The following is a 13,656-nucleotide window of genomic DNA, read 5'->3' as shown; positions in this document are numbered from 1 at the left end:
GAGTATGTTTTTCGTCTGCACAGGCAGATAGGCATGGTTTCCACATCCAAAGAAATCAAAAAGCCAAACTGCACATATGCGCAGGGCTGTTCCTGGCCTAAGGACATGAAAATCCACCAACTGTGTGGCTTTCGCTGGAAATTGATTATCTCCTGGTGATTGTCAGTTTCACAGATTTTCTGCCTTGCCTCACTTGAATATATTGTGCATTTTCCAATATTAAATGTCATCTTACCTTAGTATAATCAACAAGGTTCTGATATTCAATATAATTTCCGCCTCCAACTATAAAGACAATGGCCTAGAAAATGAAAACACAAACTTCATGAACTCCTTTGGACAACAGCACATTGAAAAAAAGCTCTAGGCTATTTTTCCCATTTGAACTTTTAAACAGGTCATTGAATGAATAACAAGGTGAATAGAAAAACAGATAAATAATTTATTATCCCACACTTTTGGGGTGACCCCTTCAGCTTTATATAACCATATGCCTCTCCCTCGAATGGAGAAATATGACTATGTTCCTTCATGGACTGTAGTTCATTAGTTATCTCTATTTTCAACTGTTGTAATGCACAATGGCTGCAGTACACAATTTGAATTGGGATTTGAAAGAATACCACAATTTGCATTAACCTTTAGCATAATTAATATCTCAAGGCACTTAGAACAGTTAGAAAATAAAATTTAACATGATTTATTTATTTATTAGTGTCACACGTAGGCTTACATTAACACTCAATGAAGTTACTTTGAAATCCCCTAGTCGTCACACTCCGGCAATTGTTCGGGTACACCGAGGGAGAATTTAGCATGGCCAATGCACCTAACCAGCCACATCTTTTGGACTGTGGGAGGAAAGTGGAACACCTGGAGGAAATCCACGCAAGCATGGGGAGAACGTGCAGACTCCACACAGACAGTGGCCCAAGCTGGTAATCCTGGCGCTGTGAGGCAGCAGTGCTCAAAACTATGCCACCATGCTGCCCTAATGACCAAAAAGCTTGGTCAAAATTTGTGTGTTAAAGGGGAAAGCAAAAATTGGAAACAAGGAGAGGTTTAGAAAGAAAATTCTAATCTCAGGGCCTTGGCAGCTGAAGCACAGTTACCAATGGTTGATAATTAAAATTGGGGATGCTTAAGAGGCTAGAATTGGTGGAATGCAGAGATCTTGTGGGGCTGTAAGGCTAAAAGAGATCACAGATATAGGGGTGAGTGAAGCCATGAAAAGACTTGAAGGGTGAGAATATTAAAATAAAGTTGCTTAACTGGGAGCCAATGTAGACCAGCAGAAGGGAGATAGAAACTAGAAGCAGGAGTATTCATAGAAACCCTACAGTGCAGAAAGAGGCCATTTGGGCCATCGAGTCTGCACCGACCAGAATCCCACCCAGGCCCTACCCCCATATTTACCCGCTAATCCCTCTAACCTGCGCATCTCAGGACACTAAGGGGCAATTTTTTAGCACGGCCAATCAACCTAACCCGCACATCTTTGGACTGTGGGAGGAAACCGGAGCACCCGGAGGAAACCCACGCAGACACAAGGAGAATGTGCAAACTCCACACAGACAGTGACCTGAGCTGGGAATCGAACCCAGGTCCCTGGAGCTGTGAAGCAGCAGTGCTAACCACTGTGCCACCGTGCCGCCATTCTGCCATTCGAACCTGCTCTGCCATTCATTATGATCATGGCTGATCATCAAATTCTATATCCTGAACCCCCTTCCCCCCATATCCCTTGATCCCTTCAGCCCCAAGAGCTATGTCTAATTTTTTTCTTGAAACCACACTACGTTTTAGCCTCAACTACTTTGTGGTAGTGAATTCCACACATATACCACTCTCTGGGTGAAGAAATTTCTCCTCACCTCAGTTCTAAAAGGCTTACCCCTTATCTTTAAGCTATGGAGTTTTGGACTCCCCCAACAGAATCTATCCTGTCTAACCCTATTAGAATTTTATACAATCAACAAATCATAGAATCCCTATAGAAGGAAGCCTTTCAGCCCATCGAGCCTGCACCGACAACAATCCCACTCAGGCCCTATCCACTTAACCCCACATATTTACCCTGCTAATCTCCCTGAACTAAGGGGCAATTGAGTATGGTCAATCAACCTAACCTGCACATCTTTGGACTGAGAGGGGAAACCAGAGCACCCGAAAAAAACCCAGTTTATACGTTTCTATGAGATCCCCTCTCTCTTCTCAACTCCAATGAATACAATCCCAACCGACTTAGTCTCTCCTCATAAGACAGACCTGCCGTTCCAGGTAAACCTTCGCTGTATTCCTTCAATAGCAAGGACATCATTCCTCAGATAAGGATACCAAAACTGCTCACAGTGTTCCAGGTGTGGCCTCACCAACGACCTATACAATTGCAGTATAACATCTCTATTCCTATACTCAAATCCTCTCACTATGAAAGCCAACATACCATTTGCCTTCTTTACTGCCTGCTGTACCTGCACACGGACTTTCAGCGATTAATGCACAAGGACACCAAGGTCTTGGCTGAGTATCCATCTCTCTCAATTTACACCCATTCAAGTAATAATTTGTCTTCCTACTATTGCTACCAAAGTGGATAACCTCATATTTATCCACATTATACTGCACTTGCCATGTGTATACCCACACACTCAGCCTGTCCAACACACGCTGAACAACTCTGCATCCTCCTCTCAGCTCACCTTCCCATTCAACTTTGTATCATCTGCAAATTTGGAGATGATACATTCAGTTCAATCTTCCAAATCATTAATATATAATGTGAACAGTTAGGGTTCTAGCACAGATCCCTGCGGAACCCCACTAGTCACTGCCTGCCAGTCAGAAAAAGACCCACTTATGCCAATTCTTTGCTTCCCATTTGCTAACCAACATCCTATCCATCTCAAGAGATTACCTGCAATCCCATGTGCTTTAACTTTACACAGAGCAAAGAACAAAGAAAAGCACACAGCCACAGGAACAGGCCCTTTGGCCCTCCAAACTCATGCTAATCATGATGCCCTAACTAAACTACAAAAAAAAACCTTCTGTCCTTACTCGGTCCATATCTCTCTATTCCCTTCCTATTCATGTACCCGTCCAGATGCCTCTTAAATGTTGTTAATGTGCCTGCTTCCTCTACCTCCTCTGGCAACGCATTCCAGGTACCCACCACTCTCTGCGTGAAAAACTTCCCAGCATATCTCCCTTAAACTTTCCCCTTCTTACTTTGAACCTGTGCTCCCTTGTAATTGATATTCCATCCTTGGAAAAAGCCTGAATGTCCACCCTATCATTGCCTCTCATAATTTTGTAGACCTCTATCAGGTCTCCCCTCAGTCTCTGTCTTTCCTGTGAAAACAATCCTAGTTTATTCACCCTTTCCTCATCGTCATTGCCCTCGGGGCCAGGCAACATCCTGGTTTTTGCACTCTCTCCAAAGCTTCCAATTGCTTCTGGTAGTGTGGTGACCAGAACTGCATGCAACACTCCAAATGTGGCCTAACCAAGGTTTTATACAGCTGCAACATAATTTCCCAACTCTTGTACTCAATGCCTAGGTTGCTGAAGGCAAGCATGCCATATGCCTTCTCAATTACCTTGGCCACCTGCGTTGCCACTTTTAGGGAACTATGGACGTGCACACCCAGATCCCTTTATATGTTAATGTCCCTCGGAGTTCTGCCATTTACAGTATAATTCACACCCAAATTTGATCCTCTAAAACGTATCACCTCTCATTTGACCAGGTTAAACTCCATCTGCCATTTCTGTGGCCAAGTCTCCAATATATTAGAGTATTGATAGGCAGAGGGATGTGTGTGTACAGGTACACAGATCACTGGAAGTGGCAATGCAGGTGGAGAAGGTAGTCAAGAAGGCTTGCTGTCATCAGCCGGGGTATTGAGTTTAAAAATTGGCAAGTCATGTTGCAGCTTTATAGAACTTTAGTTAGGCCGCACTTGGAATATAGTGTTCAATTCTGGTCGCCATACTAGCAGAAAGATGTGGAGGCTTTGGAGAGGGTACAGAAAAGATTTATCAGGATGTTGCCTGGTATGGAGGGCATTAGCTATGAGGAGAGGTTGGAGAAACTTGGTTTGTTCTCACTGAAACGACGGAGGTTGAGGGGCGACCTGATAGAAGTCTACAAGATTATGAGGGGCACGGACAGAGTGGATAGTCAGAAGCTTTTTCCCCAGGGTGGAAGAGTCAATTACGAGAGGGTATAGGTTTAAGGTGCGAGGGGCAAGGTCTAAAGGAGATGTACGAGGTAAGTTTTTTTTTTAAACAGAGGGTGGGTGCCTGGAACTCGCTGCCGGGGGAGGTAGTGGAAGCAGATACGATAGTGAGTCTTGACAAATACACGAATAAGATAGGAATAGAGGGATATGGTCCCCGGAAGGGGAGGGGGTTTTAGTTCAGTCAGGCAGCATGGTCGGTGCACGCCTGGCGGGCCAAAGGGCCTATTCCTGTGCTATAATTTTCTTTGTTCTATCTTTCTCCTGTTGTATCCTCTGACAATCCCGGCACTATCAGCAACTCCACCAATCTTTGTGTCATCTGCAAATTTACTGATCAGACCACCTACATTTATATTCTCTACAAACAACAGAGGTCCCAGTACTGATCCCTGTGGAACACCACTAGCTGCATATCTCAATTCTGAAAAACACCCTTCTACTGCTACACTCTGTCTTCTATGGCCAAGCCAGTTCTGTATCCATTGAAACCAGCCCACCCCGAATCCCATGTGATTTTAGTTTTTGTACCACTCTGCCATGTGGGACCTGGTCAAATGGTCTATGATTCTATGATGATTCTATGAAATGTCTGACGAAAGTCCATACAAACTACATACACAGCCCTTCCCTCATCAATTATCTTTGTCACCTCTTCAAAAAACTCAATCAAGTTGGTGAGGCATGACCTTCCCCGTACAAAACCATGCTATGTCACTAACTAGTGCATTTTCTTCCAAATGTGCATATATCCTGTCCCTCAGTATCTTCTCCAAAAGCTTCCCCACCACTGACGTCAGGCTCACCAGCCTATAATTTCCTGGATTATCGCTGCTTCTTTTCTTAAACAAGGGAACAACATTGTCTATTCTCTAGTCTTCTGGAACCTCGCCTGTGGTCAAAGAGGATGTGAAGATATCTGTTAAGGCCCCAGCTATTTCTCGCCTTGCCTCCCACAGTGATCTGGAATAGATCCCATCTGGCCCCGGGGACTGGTCTACCTCAGTGCAATTTAGGATACCCAACACTTCCTCCTTCGATATACTGACATTCTCAAGAGTGTTCATATACCTATTCCTGACCTCAACATCCATCATATCCTTCTTCTTGGTGAATACTGATACATTTGTCACATGTATTAGCATACAGCTAAAAGTATTGTTTCTTGCATGCTATACAGACAAAACACACCATTCATAGAGAAGGAAACGAGACAGTGCAGAATATAGTGTTACAGTTATAGCTAGGGTGTAGAGAAAGATCAACTTAGTGCAAGGTAGGTCCATTCAAAAGTCTGATGGTAGCAGGGAAGAAGCTGTTCTTGAGTCGGTTGGTACGTGACGTCAGACTTTTGTATCTTTTTCCCGACAGAAGAAGGTGGAAGAGAAAATGTCCGGGGTCCTTAATAATGCTGGCTGCTTTGCCGAGGCAGCAGGAAGTGTAGACAGAGTCAGTGGATGGGAGGCTAATTTGCGTGATGGATTGGGCTACATTCACGACCTTTTGTAGTTTCTTGCCGTATTGGGAAGAGCAGGAGCCATACCAAACTGTGTTGCAACCAGAAAGAATGCTCAAAGTACTCATTAAGAATCTCACCCACTTCCTGTGGCTCTACGCATAACTTCCCTCCATTTACATAGCAGTCTGCAATGTGAGACCTTGTTGGAAGCCTTCTGAAAGTCTAGATAGACCACATTCATTGTCTCTCCTCGGTCAAGTCTACCAGTTACATCCTGATGGGTGAGGGGGGCTTGCAGTAAGTTGGGACATGAGCAGCAGAGTTTTGAATGACCTCAAGTTTGCAGAGGTACAACTAGGGATATCATATAGCAGTGCATAGATTTAACAAAGACATGGGTGAGAGTTTCAAAAGCAGATGAGTAGGAATCAGGGGTGAAGTTAGATGATGTTATGGAGGTGAAAATTGACAGTCCTAGTGATGGTGAAGCTATGTGAAAGCTCAACTTGTGGTCAAATGTCACACTAAGTTTGCAGATAGTCTGAGTTCAGCCTCAGACAGTGCCAGGGATAGGTACTATCGAGAACCATAGAAAAGATACAGCATAGAAGGTGGCCATTTGGCCCATCTTGTCCATGCTGGAATACAGTCTCTGTTGGAGGATATTTCTGCTTATTCAGGGATTGGATGGACAAGCAATCTGACAGTTGAGAGATAGCAAAGAGGTCAAGAGGTGAGGTGGTAAGATAAAAGTGGGTAAAGTGTGTACAAATGGAAAGTGATGTGTTTTTGGTTGATTTTACTGAGGGACCGCATATAGATGTGAAATAGGAGAGGGCTAAGGATAGATTCTTGGGGGGGCACTAGCGATAATGGTGTGGAAGTGGGTAGAGAAGAAATTGCAGGTGCTTCTCAGGCTGCAGCTGAACACATAAAAATGGAACCAAGCAAATACCTACAGCTAAGAAACATGGCCAACTGTACCAAAGGCTACAGAATAATCAAGAAGTTAATGAGGAGGGATTGTTTACCTTTGCTACAGTCATCAAGGATATCATTTATCACTTTGGTCAGAAACATTTTCATAGAATCAGAGTCCTACAGCGCAGGAGGCGGCCATTCGGCCCATCGAGTCTGCACCGACTACAATCCCACCCAGACTCTATCCCCAAACCCCCATGCATTTACCCTAGCTTGTCCCCTTGACACTAAGGGGCAATTTAGCATGGCCAATCCACCTAACCCGCATATCTTTGGACTGTGGGAGGAAACTGGAACATCCGGAGGAAACCCACGCAGACACAGGGTGAACATGCAAACTCCACACAGTCACTGAGGCCAGAACTGAACCCGAGTTCCTGATACTGAGCAGCAGTGCTAACCACTATACCACTGTGCCATCTGTGGCAATTTCCTGTGACAATTTAAGGAATCCAGAAGATTCTGCCATGGCAGGCTGGGGGAGGAGGGGTTGGAGAGAAGAATTGCTGCAGTAGACCTCACAGCCAATAATTGTTTCTGGATTTCTCTGGAAACTGTAAGAAGTGTCTTATGGTCACTCAACAGTATGACTCAATTCCATTGGAAGTTGACGGTGCGTTGGACTGATTCTTGTGGAAACCAAAACTGTGGATTGCAGTCTGCGAAATATAACTGTGGTGAGAGGTTTTCAAGTTGTGTTAAAAGTTAAATGGGAATTTTCTGTAGCTTAGAGTACAATTTGACTAGGAATAGTATTTAGTCAATGCTGCTTTTAGATGGCTTACTAAAGCAAAAGTTTTAAAACTTGAAATCTTGTCAAGTCATCCTTTTGATCAGTCACATGAAATTCAAATATATTTTTAAGAGTTATTGGTCTCTACAGGGATTGTAACAAACTGAATAAAATGAGCTAACATAGGATGTTGGGTGGTCAGCAGTTTAATAAGAATTGGGTCAAGAGAACAAGATACGAGTCTCACTGACTCGATGAGCTCGGAGAAGGCATGAGGTGAGAAAGGTCAGAAACTAGTGAAGGATGCAAATTCAGAGTAGGACAGTGAAGAGCTGAAAGGAAGTTTGGACCAATAGGAGGGAGGCAAATGAATGGTCTCCATTTTTGTAACATAAAAATCCATAAGTTCCACATATTTATTGTTGGAGGAGAAGGTGGAGGAAGAAGGGGAAGGAGACTTAGAAAGATGGCTTATGGTGGAGAAGTGAAGCCGATGTTATCTTTGCCTTCCTGGATAACCTTAGAAATGATGTGGAGATGCCGGCATTGGACTGGGGTAAACACAGTAAGAAGTTTAATAACACCAGGTTAAAGTCCAACAGGTTTATTTGGTAGCAAAAGCCACACAAGCTTTCGGAGCCCCAAGCCTTTTCACCTGAAGAAGGGGCTTTGGGGCTCCGAAAGCTTGTGTGGCTTTTGCTACCAAATAAACCTGTTGGACTTGCAGTGAGCGGGAGAGACCGAGAGAGAAGCAGTGAGCGGGAGAGACAGAGAGAGAAGCAGCGAGCGGGAGAGACAGAGAGAGAAGCAGCGAGCGGGAGAGACCGAGAGAGAAGCAGCGAGCGGGAGAGAGAGAGAGAGAAGCAGTGAGCGGGAGAGACCGAGAGAGAAGCAGCGAGCGGGAGAGACCGAGAGAGAAGCAGCGAGCGGGAGAGACCGAGAGAGAAGCAGCGAGCGGGAGAGACCGAGAGAGAAGCAGCGAGCGGGAGAGACCGAGAGAGAGAAGCAGTGAGCGGGAGAGACCGAGAGAGAAGCAGTGAGCGGGAGAGACAGAGAGAGAAGCAGCGAGCGGGAGAGACAGAGAGAGAAGCAGCGAGCCGGAGAGACAGAGAGAGAAGCAGCGAGCGGGAGAGACAGAGAGAGAAGCAGCGAGCGGGAGAGACAGAGAGAGAAGCAGCGAGTGGGAGAGACAGAGAGAGAAGCAGTGAGTGGGAGAGATGGAGAGAGCAGTGAGCGGGAGAGACAGAGAGAGAAGCAGTGAGCGGGAGAGATGGAGAGAGCAGTGAGCGGGAGAGACGGAGAGAGAAGCAGTGAGCGGGAGAGACGGAGAGAGAAGCAGCGAGTGGGAGAGACAGAGAGAGAAGCAGTGAGCGGGAGAGACAGAGAGAGAAGCAGCGAGCGGGAGAGACCGAGAGAGAAGCAGCGAGCGGGAGAGACCGAGAGAGAAGCAGCGAGTGGGAGAGACCGAGAGAGAAGCAGCGAGCGGGAGAGACCGAGAGAGAAGCAGCGAGTGGGAGAGACGGAGAGAGAAGCAGCGAGCGGGAGAGACAGAGAGAGAAGCAGCGAGCGGGAGAGACAGAGAGAGAAGCAGCGAGCGGGAGAGACCGAGAGAGAAGCAGCGAGCGGGAGAGACCGAGAGAGAAGCAGTGAGCGGGAGAGACAGAGAGAGAAGCAGTGAGCGGGAGAGACAGAGAGAGAAGCAGCGAGCGGGAGAGACCGAGAGAGAAGCAGTGAGTGGTAGAGACAGAGAGAGAAGCAGTGAGCGGGAGAGACCGAGAGAGAAGCAGCGAGCGGGAGAGACCGAGAGAGAAGCAGCGAGCGGGAGAGACCGAGAGAGAAGCAGCGAGCGGGAGAGACCGAGAGAGAGAAGCAGCGAGCGGGAGAGACAGAGAGAGAAGCAGCGAGTGGGAGAGACGGAGAGAGAAGCAGCTAGTGGGAGAGACGGAGAGAGAAGCAGCGAGTGGGAGAGACAGAGAGAGAAGCAGTGAGTGGGAGAGACAGAGAGAGAAGCAGCGAGTGGGAGAGACAGAGAGAGAAGCAGCTAGTGGGAGAGACGGAGAGAGAAGCAGCTAGTGGGAGAGACGGAGAGAGAAGCAGCGAGTGGGAGAGACAGAGAGAGAAGCAGTGAGTGGGAGAGACCGAGAGAGAAGCAGTGAGCGGGAGAGATGGAGAGAGCAGTGAGCGGGAGAGACGGAGAGAGAAGCAGTGAGCGGGAGAGACGGAGAGAGAAGCAGCGAGTGGGAGAGACGGAGAGAGAAGCAGTGAGCGGGAGAGACAGAGAGAGAAGCAGCGAGTGGGAGAGACAGAGAGAAGCAGCGAGTGGGAGAGACAGAGAGAAGCAGTGAGCGGGAGAGACAGAGAGAAGCAGTGAGCGGGAGAGACAGAGAGAGAAGCAGCGAGCGGGAGAGACGGAGAGAGAAGCAGCTAGTGGGAGAGACGGAGAGAGAAGCAGCGAGTGGGAGAGACAGAGAGAGAAGCAGTGAGTGGGAGAGACGGAGAGAGAAGCAGCTAGTGGGAGAGACGGAGAGAGAAGCAGCGAGTGGGAGAGATAGAGAGAGAAGCAGTGAGTGGGAGAGACCGAGAGAGAAGCAGTGAGCGGGAGAGATGGAGAGAGCAGTGAGCGGGAGAGACAGAGAGAGAAGCAGTGAGCGGGAGAGATGGAGAGAGCAGTGAGCGGGAGAGATGGAGAGAGCAGTGAGCGGGAGAGACGGAGAGAGAAGCAGTGAGCGGGAGAGACGGAGAGAGAAGCAGCGAGTGGGAGAGACAGAGAGAGAAGCAGTGAGCGGGAGAGACAGAGAGAGAAGCAGCGAGTGGGAGAGACGGAGAGAGAAGCAGCGAGCGGGAGAGACCGAGAGAGAAGCAGCGAGCGGGAGAGACGGAGAGAGAAGCAGCGAGCGGGAGAGACCGAGAGAGAAGCAGCGAGTGGGAGAGACGGAGAGAGAAGCAGCGAGCGGGAGAGACAGAGAGAGAAGCAGTGAGCGGGAGAGACAGAGAGAGAAGCAGTGAGCGGGAGAGACAGAGAGAGAAGCAGTGAGCGGGAGAGACAGAGAGAGAAGCAGTGAGCGGGAGAGACAGAGAGAGAAGCAGCGAGGGGGAGAGACAGAGAGAGAAGCAGTGAGCGGGAGAGACAGAGAGAGAAGCAGTGAGCGGGAGAGACAGAGAGAGAAGCAGCGAGTGGGAGAGACGGAGAGAGAAGCAGCGAGCGGGAGAGACAGAGAGAAGCAGAGAGCGGGAGAGACAGAGAGAGAAGGAGTGAGCGGGAGAGACAGAGAGAAGCAGTGAGCGGGAGAGACAGAGAGAAGCAGCGAGCGGGAGAGACAGAGAGAAGCAGCGAGCGGGAGAGACAGAGAGAAGCAGTGAGCCGGAGAGACAGAGAGAAGCAGTGAGCCGGAGAGACAGAGAGAGAAGCAGCGAGCGGGAGAGACAGAGAGAGAAGCAGCGTGTGGGAGAGACGGAGAGAGAAGCAGCGAGTGGGAGAGACAGAGAGAGCAGCGAGCGGGAGAGACAGAGAGAGAAGCAGTGAGCGGGAGAGACCGAGAGAGAAGCAGTGAGCAGGAGAGACAGAGAGAAGCAGTGAGCGGGAGAGACAGAGAGAAGCAGCGAGCGGGAGAGACAGAGAGAAGCAGTGAGCGGGAGAGACAGAGAGAAGCAGCGAGCGGGAGAGACAGAGAGAGAAGCAGCGAGTGGGAGAGACGGAGAGAGAAGCAGCGAGCGGGAGAGACGGAGAGAGAAGCAGCGAGCGGGAGAGACAGAGAGAGAAGCAGTGAGCGGGAGAGACAGAGAGAGAAGCAGCGAGCGGGAGAGACAGAGAGAGAAGCAGCGAGCGGGAGAGACAGAGAGAGAAGCAGCGAGCGGGAGAGACAGAGAGAGAAGCAGTGAGCGGGAGAGACAGAGAGAGAAGCAGCGAGCGGGAGAGACAGAGAGAGAAGCAGTGAGCGGGAGAGACAGAGAGAGAAGCAGTGAGCGGGAGAGACAGAGAGAGAAGCAGCGAACGGGAGAGACGGAGAGAGAAGCAGTGAGCGGGAGAGACCGAGAGAGAAGCAGCGAGTGGGAGAGACAGAGAGAGAAGCAGCGAGCAGGAGAGACAGAGAGAGAAGCAGCGAGCGGGAGAGACAGAGAGAGCAGCGAGCGGGAGAGACAGAGAGAGAAGCAGCGAGCGGGAGAGACAGAGAGAGAAGCAGCGTGTGGGAGAGACGGAGAGAGAAGTGTAAGGGAAATTGTACTGGATATTGTATGAGTTTAGTATGAAATTCAGATTCACTTGTAAGGGAAATTGTACTGGATATTGTATGAGTTTAGTATGGAATTCAGATTCATAGGTTTTAGTGAAATAATAAAGCAGATTTAGATAAGTAGTGAAAATGGATATGTAACCTAAAGTAACTTCGTGTGACCTAATATAATCAAGTGTAGTCGTTAAGGATGAGATTTCTAAATTCTTGGAAGTGCAGGGTCGGATTAAGACAAGTCAGCATGGATTTAGTAAGGGGAGGTCGTGCCTGACAAACCTGTTAGAGTTCTTTGAAGAGATAACAAATAGGTTAGACCAAGGAGAGCCAATGGATGTTATCTATCTTGACTTCCAAAAGGCCTTTGACAAGGTGCCTCACGGGAGACTGCTGAGTAAAATAAGGGCCCATGGTATTCGAGGCAAGGTACTAACATGGATTGACGATTGGCTGTCAGACAGAAGGCAGAGAGTTGGGATAAAAGGTTCTTTCTCAGAATGGCAACCGGTGACAAGTGGTGTCCCGCAGGGTTCAGTGTTGGGGCCACAGCTGTTCTCTTTATATATTAACGATCTAGATGACGGGACTGGGAGCATTCTGGCCAAGTTTGCCGATGATACAAAGATAGGTGGAGGGGCAGGTAGTATTGAGGAGGTGGGGAGGCTGCAGAAAGATTTAGACAGTTTAGGAGAGTGGTCCAAGAAGTGGCTGATGAAATTCAACGTGGGCAAGTGCGAGGTCGTACACTTTGGAAAAAAGAATAGAGGCATGGACTATTTTCTAAACGGTGACAAAATTCATAATGCTAAAGTGCAAAGGGACTTGGGAGCCCTAGTCCAGGATTCTCTAAAGGTAAACTTGCAGGTTGAGTCCGTAATTAAGAAAGCAAATGTAATGTTGTCATTTATCTCAAGAGGCTTGGAATACAAAAGCAGGGATGTACTTCTGAGGCTTTATAAAGCACTGGTTAGGCCCCATTTGGAGTACTGTGAGCAATTTTGGGCCCCACACCTCAGGAAGGACATACTGGCACTGGAGCGGGTCCAGCGGAGATTCACACGGATGATCCCAGGAATGGTAGGCCTGACATACGATGAACGTCTGAGGATCGTGGGATTATATTCATTGGAGTTTAGGAGGTTGAGGGGAGATCTGATAGAAACTTACAAGATAATGAACGGCTTAGATAGGATGGACGTAGGGAAGTTGTTTCCATTAACAGGGGAGACTAGGACGCGGGGGCACAGCCTTAGAATAAAAGGGAGTCACTTTAGAACAGAGATGAGGAGAAATTTCTTCAGCCAGAGAGTGGTGGGTCTGTGGAATTCATTGCCACAGAGGGCTGTGGAGGCCGAGACGTTGAGCGTCTTCAAGACAGAAATTGATATGATCAAAGTGGAGGAACTAGAGAAGTAATATAGCAATCACTAATTAAGGAAAGCAGACAATAGTCACTTAAGAAAACAAGGAAGACTGCTCGGTGGTTCAACTTAATAGTGGACCATAAACCAGCAGAGAGAATGTCTTTTCTGCTAAACACATTAGTGGACCATAAATCAGCAGGGGGATGTCTTTTCTTCTAAACACATTCGCCTTAGCTTACAAAACCACGATTATTGTACAAACAGAAAAGTTCAGATAAGAGCAAGAGTTATAACCACATGGTTTAAGAAACGAAGAGATATAACAGGGAACGACCAAATGCAAAGAAAACAGATAAAGGGTCAACTAAAATTAATGGTGGCCAAAGAAAGATAGGGCTGTAGGGTAAGATAACAACCAAGGACAGGCTGTAAAAGGGAGAGGAGGATCTTGAAATATGAGGCTGAAATGTACATAAAAGACTGTAAGCCCAAGGGCTCTTTGGAGTGTTCCGGACGTTCCCGACTTTATCTCTTGTGCTGAGAAATAAAGTCTATTGCTTGGAAGATCGCTGCTCAGACTCTCTGTTTTAATTGATGTGAATAAATTGTCGTCCTGGGGAACCACGACAAAATTGGCGCTGCTTAG

The 13,656-nt window shown here is 47.8% G+C and overlaps 1 protein-coding gene across 1 annotated transcript in view; it reads right to left on the bottom strand.

Annotated features, from left to right (window-relative positions):
- The window catches only part of scfd1 (sec1 family domain containing 1), a 451,124-nt gene that overhangs the window by 83,579 nt on the left and 353,889 nt on the right, over positions 1-13,656 (bottom strand). Inside the window, exon 23 of the mRNA XM_078233262.1 lies at positions 236-301. Coding sequence (XP_078089388.1) covers positions 236-301 — 66 coding nt within the window. The remainder of the gene's footprint in view (positions 1-235; positions 302-13,656) is intronic.

This window comes from Mustelus asterias, chromosome 18, assembly GCF_964213995.1.
Source record: "Mustelus asterias chromosome 18, sMusAst1.hap1.1, whole genome shotgun sequence".
NCBI classification, from domain to species: Eukaryota; Metazoa; Chordata; class Chondrichthyes; order Carcharhiniformes; family Triakidae; genus Mustelus; species Mustelus asterias.
The sequence above is the reverse complement of the archived record's forward strand: the minus strand, read 5'-3'. Positions and strand labels throughout refer to the sequence as shown.